The 16,992-nt window shown below is 53.9% G+C and overlaps 1 protein-coding gene across 1 annotated transcript in view; it reads right to left on the reverse strand.

The window, feature by feature from the left end:
- Positions 1-2,010: 2,010 nt before the first annotated feature.
- KIRREL1 (kirre like nephrin family adhesion molecule 1) overlaps positions 2,011-16,992 on the reverse strand; it is a 98,683-nt gene continuing 83,701 nt past the window's right edge. Inside the window, exons 5-15 of the mRNA XM_083416541.1 lie at positions 15,320-15,470; positions 14,136-14,241; positions 13,581-13,729; positions 12,729-12,856; positions 9,676-9,802; positions 7,701-7,801; positions 7,305-7,503; positions 6,105-6,212; positions 5,481-5,620; positions 5,231-5,308; positions 2,011-4,414 (exon numbers count right to left, since the gene is read on the reverse strand). Coding sequence (XP_083272667.1) covers positions 3,950-4,414; positions 5,231-5,308; positions 5,481-5,620; positions 6,105-6,212; positions 7,305-7,503; positions 7,701-7,801; positions 9,676-9,802; positions 12,729-12,856; positions 13,581-13,729; positions 14,136-14,241; positions 15,320-15,470 — 1,752 coding nt within the window. The 3' untranslated portion in view covers positions 2,011-3,949. The remainder of the gene's footprint in view (positions 4,415-5,230; positions 5,309-5,480; positions 5,621-6,104; positions 6,213-7,304; positions 7,504-7,700; positions 7,802-9,675; positions 9,803-12,728; positions 12,857-13,580; positions 13,730-14,135; positions 14,242-15,319; positions 15,471-16,992) is intronic.

The raw sequence follows: 16,992 nt of genomic DNA on the forward strand, positions 1-16,992 counted from the left end.
TAAGGAGCAACCAGTGCTGTCAGCTCTGACCTCAGAGCGCATCCCCGCTCAAAGGCTCTGGAGTGATTATTGCTGAATTTCCCGACTGTCTCAAGGGGGGGGGGGGGTCTTGTGCTCTTGGGCAGCAAATGACGCTGAGCCCCGAAACCTCATGAGCTATGGAGATAGCGTGCCCCACATTTTGCGGTTCTGCCTACTCAGTGGATAAATCCGGTGCCTGTGTGAAAAGGATCTAGGGGGTCTTAGCAGATCACCAGCTCAACGTGAGTCAACCGTGTGACGCAGCAGCAAAAAAGGCGAATGCAATTTGGGGCTGCATCCACAGTAAGTCTAGTGTCCAGATCTAGGGAAGGAATAGTCCCGTTCTGTTCTGCCTTGGTCAGACCCCACCTGGAGTCCTGTGCCCTGTTCTGGGCACCTCAGTTTAAGGAGGATATGGACAAGCTGGAAGACGGGCACAGGAGGGAGACTGAGAGGATCAGGCTCTGGAAACTCAGCCTTGTGAGGAACGGTTGATGGAGTTGGGTCTGCTTAGCCTGGAGAAGATCAGACTGAGAGGCGATATGAGAGCCCTCTTCCAGTGTCTGGAGGGCTGCCCCATGGAAGGTGGAGCAAGCTTGTTTTCTGGTACTCCAGAGGGCAGGACCACAACCAATGGATTCCAATGACAAGAAAGATGGTTTTGACTAAAAATTAGGAATAATTTTCTGACAGTAAGAGCCATCTGCCACCTTGGAAAGTGGTGGCCTCTCCTTCACTGGAGGTTTTTAAGCAGAGGTTGTTGGATGGTCCTCGGCTGTGATTCCGGCATGGCAACTCTACCGTGATGTGAGTCTCTGACTCTATGATTGAGAGAGAGAGGGACCAGGATGACTGGAGTCTAGGATCAGGAAGTGAGAGAGGAAGAGGCTTTGGAAGGAGACATTTCCCGTCTGTCCTCAAAGATCTCTCCATTTTTGTCTAAGCTTCTCCTGGAGCACAAAAGGGTGTGAATGTGTGTAAATACCCATCACAAATGGACTTCATTCAAAGGGGTGGGTGAGCACCTCACTGTGGCCGCATGCAGTATTGCACCAACCGAGCTGCTTCCTCGAAGGGAAGGGAGCTCAAGGCTGACGGGTCAGGCAGCTCCTTTTCCTTACAAAAAAGAGAGGAGAAAATACACTGAAAATACCACTTGAAAAAGCAGCCTAAGGGACCTTGTAAATCAAATATGTTGCCTGATGAGAGACCCGCCGAGGAGGAAAAAGCAATAATGACAAATCCAAGAGCAGGAATCGAACCTTGGCAGGCGAAGGGTGCCAGAACGCCCACTGCCTCCTTCCGCTCTCTGACCAGGCAGAGTTGCAATGGCTGGAGGCAACCACAAGATGGTGCTCTGTGTGGGCACATTCTTATGCCCAGGGGCTTCAAGGTCACGTGCAGAGGGCACCCACTGCCAGAAAAAAACTGTTTTCAGCTTGCAGGTGGAAATGTAGCATGCAAAGGCAGGGGTGAGTGAGAATCTCACTTTGTAGGTCCGCCGGGAGTCCAGTTGTGCATCTCTTAGCCCCCTTTGCTCACCTGAGAGTTGAAGCATGCCCAGAAGGGGGGGAGCAAAAAAGGAGGATAAAATTGTGGGGCGTTTGGAACACGCAAGAAGCCAAAGCTCTTCGCTTCCTGCAAAACTGCTGGGGGAGAAGCCCCCCCATCTGGACCTTTGCGTCTACCACCCCCTGCCGCTGGCGGAGATTCTGCTCAGTGCTTTAGGTCAGCCTCCCCAATGTGGGGCCCACCGGACGCCGTGGGACTCCAACTCCCATCAGCCTCAGCGCCACACGGCCGTACCATCTCGGGGCTGGCAGGGGTGTCGTCCCAAAGGATGCCTAAGGCTGTTCTTAGTGGCCAAATCAAGCTCAGAGTTTTTAAGGCACAAAAATTTAAAAAGTGGGGGAGCGGGTTTCCTTGAAGAGGAGAAGAAGATGGAAGAGAAGGGGAGGGAAGACGCACACATGTCAAAAATAAACGGCATTAAGAGAGAAATCAGTTTAACCCAACCGTCTGCATTGGAAGTGCAGAGAATTGGCGGTCAAGGGGTGGGAGGCAGGTGGATCCTTTGGGCGGCAAGGAGTGGCACAGAAAGGGGAGGCAGAGCCCCCTTTTTGGAATGCACAAAGTGGGGAGACGGCGATGGGAGTGGGGAGACGTTTGCTGGACACAGGAAAAGGTTCCCTGGGATGGACGCTCCTTCCTTGGAGGTGTTTAAGCGGAGGTGGGGGGCCCCATTAGGGAGGCCTGAGCAGGGATTCCTGGAATGAAGGGGGTTGGACTAGATGACCCTCGCGGTCCCTTCCAGCTTGGCGATTTCCAGCCGGGGCACTTGGGCTGCCCCATCTCTCGGCGCGCCTCTCCCTCCACCCCACAGTTTAAAAACCCTCCAACCACCCGCAGCCAGAGAATCTGTTTCCCCCCTTCAAAGTGCAAGGGAGAAAGCGTGTGGCTGGCAAGGAGGGGAGACTGGCAGGGAGCAGGAGCCGGGGTGGTCGAGGGGGGGCAGCCCCTAAAAGAGCCCCCTCCTCCAGGGAACGATTCAGGGATGTGTCCTGCCCTCCTAGGGGTGAGGTGGGAAGAGAGACTCCCAGCATTGGGTCTCCACCCTCCGTGGACTTCAGCTTCCTGAGAGTCTTGGCTGGTGTTTTGGTTTTTCTCCCTAAACCTCTTAAGCTGCTAGTCCTCATGGCCAGGAAATGAGCCTGGAGAGAATGGAAGCCAGGTGGGAGGGGGAGTTTGAGCAAGACACCCAGAGGTCACAGGGACGGGGCCCAGGAGAGCTCCTCGGCCTTTTCCCTCGGGCGGTTTCTCCCATAAGAGCCCCCAGCACCCATCCCCTCCAACTGTGGGGCGAGAAGGGATAAAGTCTCGGAAGCGGGTGAGACGAGGCATCGCAATGGAGCTCAGCCCATTCTCTCCTCCAGGCCCTCTGAATCTGGTGGTGAGGGTGAAGAGGCAGAGGACCCCAGGCAGGATCCTTTGGCGTACCAAATCGACTCCCACATGGCAGTGGGGTGGACTAGATGATCCTTGGGGAACCCTTTCAACCCTACAATTCTACGAGTCTATGAAATTCTGCAAGGAGCTCAGTCACGGCCTCAAGGCGGGCGGGACGAGGCTCTTTCGATGTTTTCGGGCAGGTGAAACGTTAGCCCCAGACCTTGATCAGTTCGCACCCCAAGGAACGTGGGGCTGCGTTGCACCGGTGTGGGGAGATGTGAAAGCGTGTGCTGCCAGGGAGGCCCGTTCGCATGCCTGCCTGTGACAAAGAAGGGTGTTTCCACCTGCTCTGACAGAGGAGGTGTCGTTGCACCAAGCGCAGAATAGAAGAAGGGGTGGCAACCCCATTTGGTAATCAAGTCGCTAGTCCACATGACATAGAAATCAGCCTCTCTCTGTCTTGCACTCATTAGGATGAGAACCCCCCTCCGACTGCAACGCACGGCTCCCCGCGCACCCCCAGATCCTTGTTTGGGGCCAAGCCAAACACCAGCACAGCCACACTGCCCCCCCCTCTGGTTTGGTCATTTCCAACCTTCTACCTCCTTGCAGGTGTCCACCACGAGACTAAGGCGCTGCCTCAGGCAGAGAGGAGGGTCCAGTCTCACAAGATGCCCCCCTTTTTTGCTCGAAACCCTTGCAGCCCCCCATGAATCAGAAAAGGCCCCCCCCCATCACAGCAGTGTTTCATGCGAGGAGGAAGAAAAATATTTCTGAGAAACGTCGGAAGGAAGCTCGGGGATTTTGAAAGACGGACCCCCGGGTATCGCCCTCGTCCGAGGTTGGGGGGAGGTCTGCGAGTCCAGCCTGCAGGGGGGGGGGTGAAGGGGGCCGGGTTTCGGGGGGCGGGGAAGAGCCCCTGAATATCAGGGGGAGTCGTGAGGTACCTTCCGCCTGCCCTCCCCAGTCCCGGCCGCTTTCAGACGTGAGTCTGCATCCGCTGCTGGAATCGATGCCCGTAGTCCGGGGAGGTGTAGGAGAAGCGGGTGGCTGTGGTGTACTTGCCCAGGGGGTCATAGGTGTCATAGGGGGCTCGGTCCAGGGCGGGCGGAGGGGGCTGGGTGTAGCCCAGGCGGTAGGTGGCATAGCCAGCGCTGGGGGGGAAGGCCCCGTGGCCCCCGTAGTTCTCGTAGGAGAGCTGGCTGGCCGTCTCGGCCGTGGAGGCGCCCGCAGTGGGGCCTGGGACGGGCTCAGTGCTGTACTCCGAGGCCGGTCCCCGGCTGTAGGTGCTGAGCTGGGCGTAGCCGCTGGAGTGGGAGAGGCAGGACGAGGGCCGCGCCTCGTAGCGGGAAGGGCCGGGGTTGCGGTAGTCGCCGTAGAGCACTGTGCGCGAAGACGGGCGGTCCTCGTGGGCGCGGACGTTGTAGTAGCCGTTGGTCGGGTCCTGGAAAAGAGAGGGGAGCAGGGAGAGTCAAGCCAAGGAACTGACTGGGAGGCAGTGCCGTGCAGTGGTTGGAGGGCGTCGAGGCTGGCACGCCACTGAAATCCCTAGTCGGGCACCCACCTCCCCACTCCCTCTTTATTTTCTTTTATTGATTTTACAATTTAGTTTACATTCACACAAAAAATACAATCAAAACATAAAGAATCCTACGAATTCTCGGATTTTCTTCCTCCCCTCCGTCCACTAATAGCCCTTTTTCACTGCATATCTTAACGTTCTCTACTTATCTATAATATATTTATATTTCTCCCATACACCATAAATTGATTTCCTTACCAAGTGGGTTAAAAATCCTTTATGGACTTTTACCTTTTCATACCACAGATATGCATGCTAACCCAATCTGTTATCATGACCTTCCAAATCTAAAACACCCATATTTTCTAATGTTATCCATTTCCAAAGCCAGCAGAGGCAGGAAGCCTCATAATATGCCCTCAAATCTCAATTCCGTTCCCTCTTTTAACCTCTCTTGCGCAGGGATAGTCACCGACCTGGATGGCTTCAGAAGAAGATCATAGAATTGCAGAGCTGGAAGGGAACCCAAGGATCATCTAGTCCAACCCCCTGCAGGGCAGGAAGAGGCAGCTGTCCCATGCAGGGATTGAACCCATTGGGGGCATCTGGCTGGTCACTGTGTGGGCAGGAGGCTGGACTAGATGGGCTCACTTTGGCCTGATCCAGCAGCCAGGCTCTTCTTACAGCCTGTTCCTATGCAACTGCTTCTCGATTCTCTGTCTCCCAGGCTCATCTTACCTTCAGCTCATATTCTTCCCGAGTATCGATGGTGTCGCAGCGCAGGTCTTGCTTGAGATCCACGTCATCTTTGAACGGCTGGGGTGACGGAAAGAGAACGTCAGGGACCTTGGTGGGCAGGGGGGGCGGAGGACTCTCTCCGTCCCTCCTAGCCACAAACCAGCCTTTCCTCCCGCCCCCTGGAGCTCACACCCCACCCCTCCTACGAGCTTTCGAGGCAACAGCCCACAGACGGGAAAGGGCACCTCACCGAGTAGATGGCCTTCATGATGCGTGTTGCCGTGGAGACGCTGGCCGTGTCCCCCTCGCGGTCCGTGTGCAGCGTCAGAGGCTCCCGGTTGACCGTCTCCACCTTGATGTCCAGCTTGCGCAACGTCACGTCCTTGCGGCCTGGGGGGGGGGGGGGAGAGCTCAATTAGCTGCTGTCGTGTTTTTTTATATATATAGATCCCTAAGTGTGCCGGTGTCGATTGGCATCGCTCGCTGTGATGTTCGGGCTGAAGAAAGCTTTTGAAGCTCCCGAACAATTGACCAGGAGGGAGAGAACATGCCAGTCGGGCATGTGTCTCTGCCAGGGTCCTACTCGAGAGTAGGCTGAGCTCCTGACAATATCTGTGCCCACCCCCAGATCATAGAATTGTAGAACTGCAGTGCAGGAATCACAGCTGCTGGTTGTGAGCTATAAAGCCCCATACAGCTTAGGCCCAGCCTGCATTCGGACCACATCCTCCCATATCAACCTGCCCAGGCTCTGAGGTCTTCAGGGGGGGGGGCCCTCGCTGGGTCCAGCCACCCTCCCAGGCCTGCTTGGTGGGGGCGTGGCACTCCTGGTTCCCTGCCGCCGTCTCTCCACCCGCCAGTGCGTCCCACTCACTTCCTTTGCGCCGTCGGTACAGGAAGCAGGCCAGGGCCACGAAGCAGAAGATGACCAGGATGCCAGCTCCGATGGTGGCGCCAGCGATGATTCCCACGGGCAGAACTTCTGCAAAGGGAGAGAGGCAGGAGGGTGGGGAAAGGTCTCTCTCTTTCTCCCCCGTCTTCAAGCCCAGGGGCTGAAAGATCTGCCCCCCAACTCCTCCTTCATTTTAATTTAACTTGAAGAACCTAAGAAGAGCCTGCAGGATCCGGCCAAAGGGGTCCATCTTGTTCAGCCTCCTGTTCTCACAGTGGCCAACTAGATGCCTGTGGGAACTCAAGCTCAAGAGCAGGAACTCTGTAGTTTCCAGCCACTGGCATTCAGAAGACTGTGGGGCCAGAGTGGGGCCCTTGTGGCCAGGAGCCCCGGACAGCCGTCTCCTGCATGAATTTGTCCAACCCCCTTTTAAAGGTGGTTCTATCAAGGGCAGATAACTTCAGGGCTGCCACACGTCCTGAATTTCCCAGACATGACTGGGATTTCAAAGGCGGAATTGACGTCTGGGGAAATTCCCAAAAGGGGACGCTTTGGCCTGGATGTTAGACAATCGAAAAACCGCAGGTTTTTTGGCATCTTTGTAAAAACAGCAACAACACCTTGACAATTATGGGGTCTCCTGGTTTTTACTCTGTGAAATATGGCAGCCCTAGAACTTGGGTGCTTCACTTCTAAAAAATGTAGCGGGGGCAATTAGAATAAGATCTTTATTTGATTCTTGATATAAACCTCCAGAATGTATTTTGTATAGTGACGTTTTTACCTCTATCTTCAGTACATTTAATTTTATTGCTATGGCCAGTGGCTGATGCAAAGAAAGATTCTTCTTCTTCTTCTTCATTTCTGCCTCTCGCTTGAAGAGGACTTGCTGCCCAGACAGAGCCAGCCTGTCTACGTGTTGCTGCGGTTGTGATTTACCTGCCTTTCACTGGTGCATTACGGGGGCCACGCAATCCCTGTCCTGCACTGTCAAGGACTCCCTCTTTCCGTGTGCCAGCACCCACCCTGTGGAACTCCCCGCCTCTTGACAACAGGCAGCTGCCTTCAACAGCGCTCATTTGGGCAACTTCTGAAAGCCTTTCTGCTTAGGCCAGCCTGTTTCCAGACATGTAGAATTGTGCGCACGTGTTTTGAGTTGACTGCCGATTCTGCCCCCCTCACCTTTCTCCTCCAGCTGAATGATGGCCGTCCGAGACCCGAAGCCGTTCCAGGCCGTGCAGTTGTAGTGGGTCTGGAAGTCGCTCTCCATCACGTTGTTGATGGTCAAGGTGGAGAGGACGCCGTTCCCGGTGTTGCTCCTCTCCACGGTGTAGCGCTCCAGGGTGCCCGCCTCCAAAAACTTCTCCTTCCAGCTCCAAGCCTTAGAGAATCATAGGATGGCAGGGTTGGAAGGGGCCACTAGAGGTCATCCAGCACAACCCCATGCAATGCAGGGATCTTTTGCCCAACGGGGGACTCAAACACACGACCCCAAGATCCAGAGCCTCCAGCTCTGCCCACTGAGCTCTCGATTTTGCCTATTGCACTGATCCGCCCAGCTGCGAAGGAGGGACTCACCATCCGGTCAGGGAGAGGGGTGCTTCCGATGAAGCATTCCACCTTGCCCTGGTCCCCCCGCACGGCGTATTGGACCGACTCGCTGGAGATGATGGGGGGGCCTAGAGAAAAATGGGAGGAAGAAGGCGTTTGAGGGCAGAAAAGGTTTGGCCTTTTGTTGGGGAGAGAAAGTCAGCAAAGGGCTGAATAGAAGCGACACTTCCTCTGCCCCACTCCCCCCACCCCTTTTGAGTGGGGCACCCCCAGCTGTTGTGGCCCCCAGCTCCCAGGAAGGGCCAAGCTGGCAGAGGCTGATGGAAGAAGTTAGTCCCCAAAGTGTCTGCTGCGGAAGAGCACTTGAACCTTTTCGTCTAGAGAGAAGGCCAGGAAGGGGAGCCACGGCGGAGGTTCATAGGACCCACGGGCATCTGGCAAGGGGAATGCAAGGACTTCCTCACGCAGCACAGAGTTGAATTGTGGAACTCCCTGCCACAGGAGGCAGCCATGGCCACCAACCTGGATGGCTTCAAAGGAGGATAAGATATATTCATGGAGGAGGAGAGGGCTACGGAGGGCGACTGGCCAGAGCGGCTGTGTGCTCCCTCCACTGCTGGGAGGCCTCTGAGTAACAGCAGCTGCTGAGAATCACAAGCGGGAAGAATTGCTGCTCTTGGGTTCAGGTCCTCCTGGTCCCCCATCTTGTTCCTACAGTGGCCAACCAGATGCCTCAGTGGGAAACCCAAAGGCAGAACACAAGAGCCTCCTCCCCTTCTGTGGTTTCCAGGAATGAGCGTTCAGACGCATGGCTGGCCGTCCCCAAGAGCCCTCTCCTCCTCCATGAAGATGCCTAATCCTCTTTTAAAGCCATCTAAGCTGGTGGCCTTAAAAAGTAGAGACAGCATCTTGCCAACAAAGGTCAGTATAGTTCAAGCCATGGTTTTCCCAGTCGTGACGTATGGAAGTGAGAGCTGGACCATCAAGAAGGCTGATTGCCAAAGAATGGATGCTTTTGAATTCTGGTGCTGGAGGAGACTCTTGAGAGTCCCATGGACTGCAAGAAGATCCAACCTCTCCATTCTGAAGGAAACCAGCCCTGAGTGCTCACTGGAAGGACAGATCCTGAAGCTGAGGCTCCAAGACTTTGGCCACCTCAGGAGAAGAGAAGACTCCCTGGAAAAGACCCTGATGTTGGGAAAGATGGAGGGCACAAGGAGAAGGGGACGACGGAGGATGAGATGGTGGGACAGTGTTCTCGAAGATACCAGCATGAGGGAGGCAGTGGAAGACAGGAGGGCCTGGCCTGCTCTGGTCCAGGGGGTCACAAAGAGTCGGACATGACTAGACGACTAAACAAGCTGGTGGCCATGCCCGCCTCCTGTGGGAGGGAGTTCCATAGATGATGCGCTGCATAAGGAAGCAGCTTCCCCACAGGGCTCCACCGGCGGCCCTCCTTCCTCCAGCCTCAGTTTCCCCAACGACCCTCTGCTCTGACCCGTCTTTCCAAGGAAAGCAGGAGACCCCAATCAGCTCAAACAACAGGCTCCACTAATGAGAAGGATTAGGAAATTTTGCTTGGTGACATTAGGGAGAGATTACGATTCCAAATCCTTAGATCGGCTCCCACTGCTAACAGACCCTGCAGGGAACCCAGAGTCTTATTCATTCTCTCTTTAGTACTTTTTGCTGTTAACCTGGCGCTCTCTCTCTCTCTCTCTCTTGTATTTTCGGGGGAACAGTCAGCGCAGGCTGTATCAGCAACTTCTGAGCCTGAAAAGTGTGTAGGGCAGTGCAGGGCACAATCCAATGCCCCCCTCTTGTGCCAGTCCCTGTGAAATGAACAAGCGCTATGGCAGAGCACGGGTGATCCTCAGGACCGCCAGCAGATAGGACCACAGAACTGTAGAGTTGGAAGGGACCCCCCCTCCATCTCAGCAGACATCAGGCTCGTAGTCCAACAGGTGAAGCGGCTGCCTCTGCGCTTCGCGGCCTCACTCACCGTTGACGATGAGGGCGACTTCTCTCTCGCCGACCCCGATCCGTGGCACGATGGCCTTGCAGACGTACAGCCCGGCGTCCGCCTGCGTGACGGACTTGAGGTACAGCTGGTTGCTGTTGCTCAGCACCTGAGGATGCAAGCGGGGAGCAAGCGTGAGGGAGAGAGGAAGGAGGGATCCTGCGCCCGCACAAAGCCTGGAGCTCCAAGGAGGCGACCATCTCCCTCTCCCCTCTTCCAGCAGACCTCTAGCCCTTCGCCTGAACCCAAGCTAGCATAACGTTGTCTGGATGTCTTGGTCTTCCCTTCCCCACAAACTTTCTTCTGTCTTCTCTGTCTTTGTTTTGGTCTTCCTCTCTTTCTCGCTCGTGTGAAGCTCCACGGACCTAAACACCACCGCATCCCCAGGGGTGGGGAGGGGGACATTTGATGCCCTTCAGATGTGGCCAGACTTCATCCCCCACCACCCCGGACAGATAGCCCTGAAGGCTGAGGAGACCTGAATCCCAACAACATCTGGAAACTCCACAGCCGCTGGTGTGTCCATTTGATCCCTATAACCTACGCAGGGATGCTAAAACAGCTTTAAAACAACAATGGCAATGGCCTGCTATGGATGATTAAGGTTATCTGTGCTTGCATATATATTAAACCATGGAAAGAAATTGGTGTTGTGCTATGGCAAAACATTTATTCAGTGAAAGGATTCTAGCTTGGCAGGTGGAACAGTCTTCCTCCTCCTCACCCATTGTGTTGATTTAGGGCAGGGGGCGGCAACCTAAGGCCCAGGGGCCACAAGCGGCCCATGGGGGGTTGTTTAACCGGCCCATGGACCCCCACTGCCTGCTTGGCCGGCTCCCGTGCACAGTGCTAAACCGGCACGGAGCAGAACGGGGAGCGCCTTCTGCAATGCTGGCCAGCTTCCCATTGGCTGCAGGAAGCTCCTGCAGCCAATGGGAAGCTGCGCATGCCTCCTCCGCACCGGAAATAGCATTTGCGCATGTGTGTGCGCACTCCAGCCCACCGCGGCATCTGTGGGACCGTGAACTGGCCCAAGCCACGAAAACTTTGCCGACCCCTGATTTAGGGGCTCCCCCTGTGAGGATGGTAAAGGTAAAGGGACCCCTGACCATTAGGTCCAGTCGTGGCCGACTCTGGGGTTGCAGCGCTCATCTCGCTTTATTGGCCGAGGGAGCCGGAGTACAGCTTCCAGGTCATGTGGCCAGCAGGACTAAGCCGCTTCTGGCGAACCAGAACAGCACATGGAAACGCCATTTACCTTCACGCTGGAGCGGTACCTATTGATCTACTTGCACTTTGAGGTGCTTTCGAACTGCTAGGTTGGCAGGAGCAGGGACCGAGCAACGGGAGCTCACCCCTTCGCAGGGATTCAAACCGCCGACCTTCTGATCGGCAATCCCAAGAGGCTCAGTGGTTTAACCCACAGCGCCACCCGCGTCCCTGTGCAGATGGTGCATCCCAAATACCAGGCAAAGGGTTAGGCTGTAGCCCAGAATCCCTTGATGCCACAACCACGGGCAGCAGTGTTTTCAGGGAGGTTCGCCATCGACTGTCGAGAGAGGGAGCTTTAACTGTGAGAGCAGCAGGTGTTGTTTTTATGCTGCTCTGTGCCTCAGAATCAGTCTGTAAATATTAGTCAGTCTCATGTATAAATCCATGTAAATATGCTTCTGTACACCAAGCAAAAGTCATGCGTGATTTTTAAACTTTAAACAGGGCACCTTGTGAAATCTTTTCTAGGAGAGAAAGACTATTAAAAAGGGTCAAATGACCCGGGGGCAACTTCCGCACGTAGAATTGCAATGATTTGGGGGGCACAGGAGGAGGAGGAGGAGAGATGTTCCACAATACAAGCAGCAGTGCTCCCAGACAGGACTGATTGGCTGGATCTCACCCTGTCCATTTTATCTATTTACTGGTCTATATCGTTGGCCCCCTTGCCTGGATTAAGGGGCCACCCCCCTGCCTGGTGCTCTGGACTCCAATGCCCATCAGTGCCAGGGGGTTGGCAGTTGCAGCCCCAAACAGAGGGCACCAGGTTGGGGAAGACAACGCAGCCTGAACTCAGAGTGTTTCGACTTTGGGTCGCCAGATCATGTTGAACCACAACATCCTAGCCAGCTTAGCCAAGGGCCAGGGATTGTGGGAATTGTAGCGAGGGCCTCTGAGATGCTGGTTACGTCAACAGCATTTTATTTTACTTTAGAAAAACCATTTCTTTAATAAACATAAGAAACCCAAGATAAAAGATCATAAGAAGTACTGTTCAGCAGGTTGAAAGCAGCATAAGGTTGAATATTATTATCATTTAACTTGTTGTTCCAAAGCATTACCCAAAATACATTTCCCCCCATCAGTCTGCTAGGCTGGTTCATATGTCTTCTTTTGTAATAAGCTTAATCATAGTTACTAGGGGCCAAATGTTCTCAATCCACTGAGATCTTGCAGGAGATATGCTTCCCCTAAACAATGTTCTTATAATCCTAGCAGTAGTTATAAGGTGAAACACTCTTTCTTGACCATTTTTTGGAATAACGTCTGCTAGAAAACTAAGCAGAAATGTTTTCGGTCCCAACGGTATATGATATCCTAATATATCAGAGATTTTAGCCTGAACGGATTTCCAGAATATTTCTATTTGAGAACAAGTCCAAAAAGTGTGTAGTAGTACACCTTTTTTAGAAAAAGAAAAAGGAAAAGAAGTCAGTAGAAGGGATTTGTTTAAAATACCCAACAAATCACCACCGCAGAAACACTGCAAAAGCAAATTCACTCACTGCAAAAGCACACACACACTTGCAAACGGATCGATAGAAAGAGCAGATGAAACGCAGCCAGTTCCCTCATTTATAACCCAGCAAATAAACATTCTGGTCCGGGAGGCACAAGCCTGTTTTCCTCTGAGCGATCTGGGAATGGCAACGGCCGGCCTAATTTGCTCCCCTGTCCAGGCCAGGACCCCCCCCCAACACCAAGGCAGGGGTACCCAGGGACCGGATCACCCCAAAGAGGAGAGGGAAGAGAACGGTACCAACCATGTTGGATTCCTTCTTGGTCCAGGTGAGGGTGAGGGGCGGATTCCCTGCCCACACGCAGGTGAGCGTCACATCCAGGCTGATGTTGGTGGTCGTGGGCTTGGGCTCCACCACGATGCGCGGGGCAACTGGGGAGAGAACGAGAGCGTCAGGAGATCTGCCCCCATCTCTCTCAGAAGACTGGACCAGGTGGGCCTTGGGCTCTGTCTACATAAAGAAATCTGTTGCGATAGCAGAACCTCCATGGCCAGGGGCAGTCTACCTCGGAATACCAGGCGAGGCAACTGCAGAGGGCTTTTGCACGCCTGTTCTGCTTCTGGGATTCCTGTTGGGGCACCTAGCTGGCCCCTGTGAGAACAGGACGCCGGGTTAGCCGGGACCCCCTTTGGGCCTGATCCTGTGGCAGGGCTCTTCTCTCTCTCTCTCTCTCTCTCTCTCTCTCTCTCTCTCTCTCTCTCTCTCGTGCTTGACTGAACCTGTGATAGCCAAACTTACATCTAAAATGTGTGTGTCTTAAGGCAGAGATGGCGGGCAGCGGAACACAGAAGGACTGGCTGGCTGGTAAATGGATCTGGCCAGGATCTGACCAAATGCCACTCTTCCAGGAAGTCAAACAGTGACCTACCTGGTCACAGGGCTCAAGATGGGCTGGCCTCTCTCTCCGGCATTAGGGACCCTTCCCAGGCCATGCCCTCCCTGGCTGGAGATGCTCCTGCCTCTCGCTTGCCTGTGAGTCCGTACCAAGGGGACATTTGCACCTGTGCCTTCTTCCCATGTTGCCTCTGGCCAGGATCTCCAGGTGAGTCCTCCCAGGTCACCTCCTCGCCCCCCCCCGCCCCCAGCCCCACTCACAATGCACGTCCACCAGGGTGCTGACGTTGGTGCTCCCCACATCATTGTGCACTTCGCACGAGACGGGCTCCGTGAAAAAGGTGTAGTCCACCTGCGTCTCGTATCTGCTTTCCTTGGCGTCTTCGATGATGATGCCGCCTTTGGCCCACCTGGGGGCGGGGGCGGAGAAAGTGGCATCAGAAGAAGCAGGGAGGCTTCTGAAACCCTCCCCTCCACCCTCCTCCTAGGACCTGTTTCCCAGGGTTAGACTGCGGAACTCCCTGCCACAAGGGGCAGTGGATAAAATGGACACTGTGGGCGTCCAATGAAGCTGAGTGTTGGAAGATTCGGGAGGGACAAGTCTTTCTTCACACAGGTTAAATGATGAGCACCAACCTGGTTGGCTATAAAGAGAGGACTGGGCCAATACATGGAGAAGGAGAGGGAAATTGATGGCAGAGCTCTGCCCTGCACAGTTGGGGACAGCGATGCTGCTGAAGAACAGTTGCCAGAAGCTACAGCAGGGCCCCCCTTTGGCCTGATCCTGCCCTCTCCCCCTCCTTCACCCCGACTCACCTGTAGCCTTTGATCTCTGGGTTGGCGGTGGCCACGCAGGTGAAGGTGACCCGCTCTCCCTCCTGCACCGTCTGGGGCTGAATGGACAGCGTCACCGTGGGGGGGTCTGCCGGGAAGAAGAAGGAAGGAAGGGCATTGGGGGATGGGGGAGCAACACCGTTTGCCTGCAAAGCAGCCAAGACCCCCTTCCTGGCCAAGTGCCAGAAGTCAGCTGAGAAAAGCACGCCTGAAATCGGTTTCTGAGATTCCTCTACCTGGCTGACTGTGCAATATGAAAAACAACCTCTCCGCAGGATGGGAAAACAAAATAAGTCCCATGTGTCTAGAGCATATTATTATTATGATTATTATTAATGTATTATTATTATTATTATTACTACAGTCAAACCTTGGTTGTCAAACATAAAGCCGCGTTGGACGTTCAGCTTCCAAAACACGTTCGAAAACCGGAGCATTTACTTCCCAGTTTTCAGCGTTTGGGAGCCAAAACATTCCAAAACAGAGGCATTTGGGATCCGAGGTTTGACTCTATTATAATATTGATTTATATCCTGCCTTTTTCCTTGGCAGGGACACAAGGCGGCTCACAGATAAGATCGAAACAGCTAAAAACATTGAGTGGGGTGTGGGTGCGTGAATAGCAACAATTACTGTATTTTTCGCTCTATAAGACGCACCAGACCACAAGACGCACCTAGTTTTTGGAGGAGGAAAGCAAGAAAAAAAATATTCTGAATCTCAGAAGCCAGAACAGCAAGAGGGATCGCTGCGCAGTGAAAGCAGCAATCCCTCTTGCTGTTCTGGCTTCTGGGATAGCTGCGCAGCCTGAATTCGCTCCATAAGACGCACACACATTTCTCCTTACTTTTTAGGAGGAAAAAGTGAGTCTTATAGAGCAAAAAATACGGTAAAAAACATTAATTGATTTTAAACACACATATTATATGACATGATACAAAGCACCCACAACATATAGATAACTACCATCACTATCCATCTCCCCCCTTTTGCCAGCCTCTGCCACCAGCACAACCAACTTCTGAGTTGCATTAAACGGCTTTCTGCTCCAAGGAGACCCACTGGCATTGCTTTTCTCCGATCAGCCCTCCAAGATGGTGCCAGCGCCCCTGGGCATCCCCTTGGGATAGCTGGGAGCACTGAGAACGAGGCTGCCCTCCACTCACGGTGGACGTTGAGCTTGATGGAGGTCTCCTTGCCCGCCGGGATGGCGTCGTTAGCGCAGCGGCAGACGTAGACGCGGCCGATGTCCTGGTCGGTGGGGTTGATGAGGAGCTGGCTGAGCGTGGATTCTCGCTTCCCGTCCGGCAAGACTTCCTGGAGGGGCGAGAGAAGGAGACGGCCGTGTGGGGAAGGTGGAGAAGAAGGCAGCTGGTCTTCTCCTGCTCTGGAGGGCAGGATCCGGATCAACGGATTCCAATGACGAGGAAGGAGATTCTGACAGGAGGAACTTTCTGAGGGTGAGAGCTCTTTGGCAGGAATTTCTTAGCTGCGATTCCTGCATCGCAGGGGTTAGACTAGATTACTCTTGGGGTCCCCTTCCAACTCTACAATTTTACGATAACACAATATTATTACTATTATCTATCACTTTTGCATGCTGCCTTTCATCTGAAGATCTCAGGGCAGTTCACAACATAAAAACAAATGCATAATAAAAACAGGAACCATAATGATTCTAGTCCTCCAAAAATAAACTTTAGATTCTAGTCCTTGTGGTTCTGAATCAAGGGCTGATCTAAATGAGAACCAAGGAAGTTGCCTTAGACAGAGTCGGATTCTTCTGTCCATCCAGTTCAGTATTGCCCACACTGACTGGCAGCAGCTCGGGGTGTGTCTCTTTGCCCAGTTCAACCTGGAGATGCTGCCGGTGGGGGTTGATTCTGGGGCCTTCTGCATGCCAAGCAGGTGTTCTGCCACTGAGCTCCAGCCCTTCCTCACATCCAATTGTGGCGCTCTCTTCCTTCCCTCGTTTCCCTGCCAGGAAAATCCTCTCTCTGCTCTGTGGAGTGTTTCTCTCCCTTCTCAATTATGAATCCCATCTCCGCCCCCCCCCCCCCCAGTTGCCACCACTGGAGCTTCCTTGCTGACGGCCCCCTCCCTGCGCTCGCTCCTGAGCCAAGCCGTTCCCGCTCATTAATCCCCCCAGACATTTATGGGGCGATAACATTAATTCCGACAACCTCGTTGGGCCTTTAATGGGCACAGGCAGAACGAAACAGGAACTTGGTTCGGCTCCAGCCTTAATTTGGAAGCGGCCGTCCGTGCAAAATGCAGCCGGGCTCCTTCTAGTCATAAGGATGCAAGAGAAGCCCTGCAGGATCAGGTCCATGGCCTATCTAGCTCAGCCTCCTGTTCTCACAATGGCTGCATGCTGCTCAGACTCTCGATAGGCTGCCTCTGGAGCTGGAGGTTCCATAGAAACAGGAGAAGAGCCTGGCTGCTGGATGCGGCCAAGGGAGGCTCATCTAGTTCAGAATCCTTTTTCTGCAGGGCTGAGCCGGATGCCGCAAGAGCTGAGCACAATGGCAGCATCCAAGAGCATGGAAAAGAGTGGTGGATCTGGCCGGGGGCCGGGGGTGACGCACCCCCATGTTGCCGCTTGGGGAGAAACAGGCAAGGCACAGAATCCTGGCTCAGGGTGGCAAATCAGATGCCCCAATGGGAAGCCCAGAGCTGTCACTCAGAATAATAATAATAATAAAAATACTGAAAATAAATTTTATTTATACCTTGCCCTCCCCAGCCAGGCTCAGGGGGGTTAACACCAGATATAAAAACAATTGATTAAAATACAACTTAAAAACAAGATTAAAGATGGAGGCAGAGCACAGCCAAG

This window comes from Podarcis tiliguerta (genome assembly GCF_965153285.1).
Source record: "Podarcis tiliguerta genome assembly, chromosome: 16".
Classification (NCBI taxonomy): domain Eukaryota; kingdom Metazoa; phylum Chordata; class Lepidosauria; order Squamata; family Lacertidae; genus Podarcis; species Podarcis tiliguerta.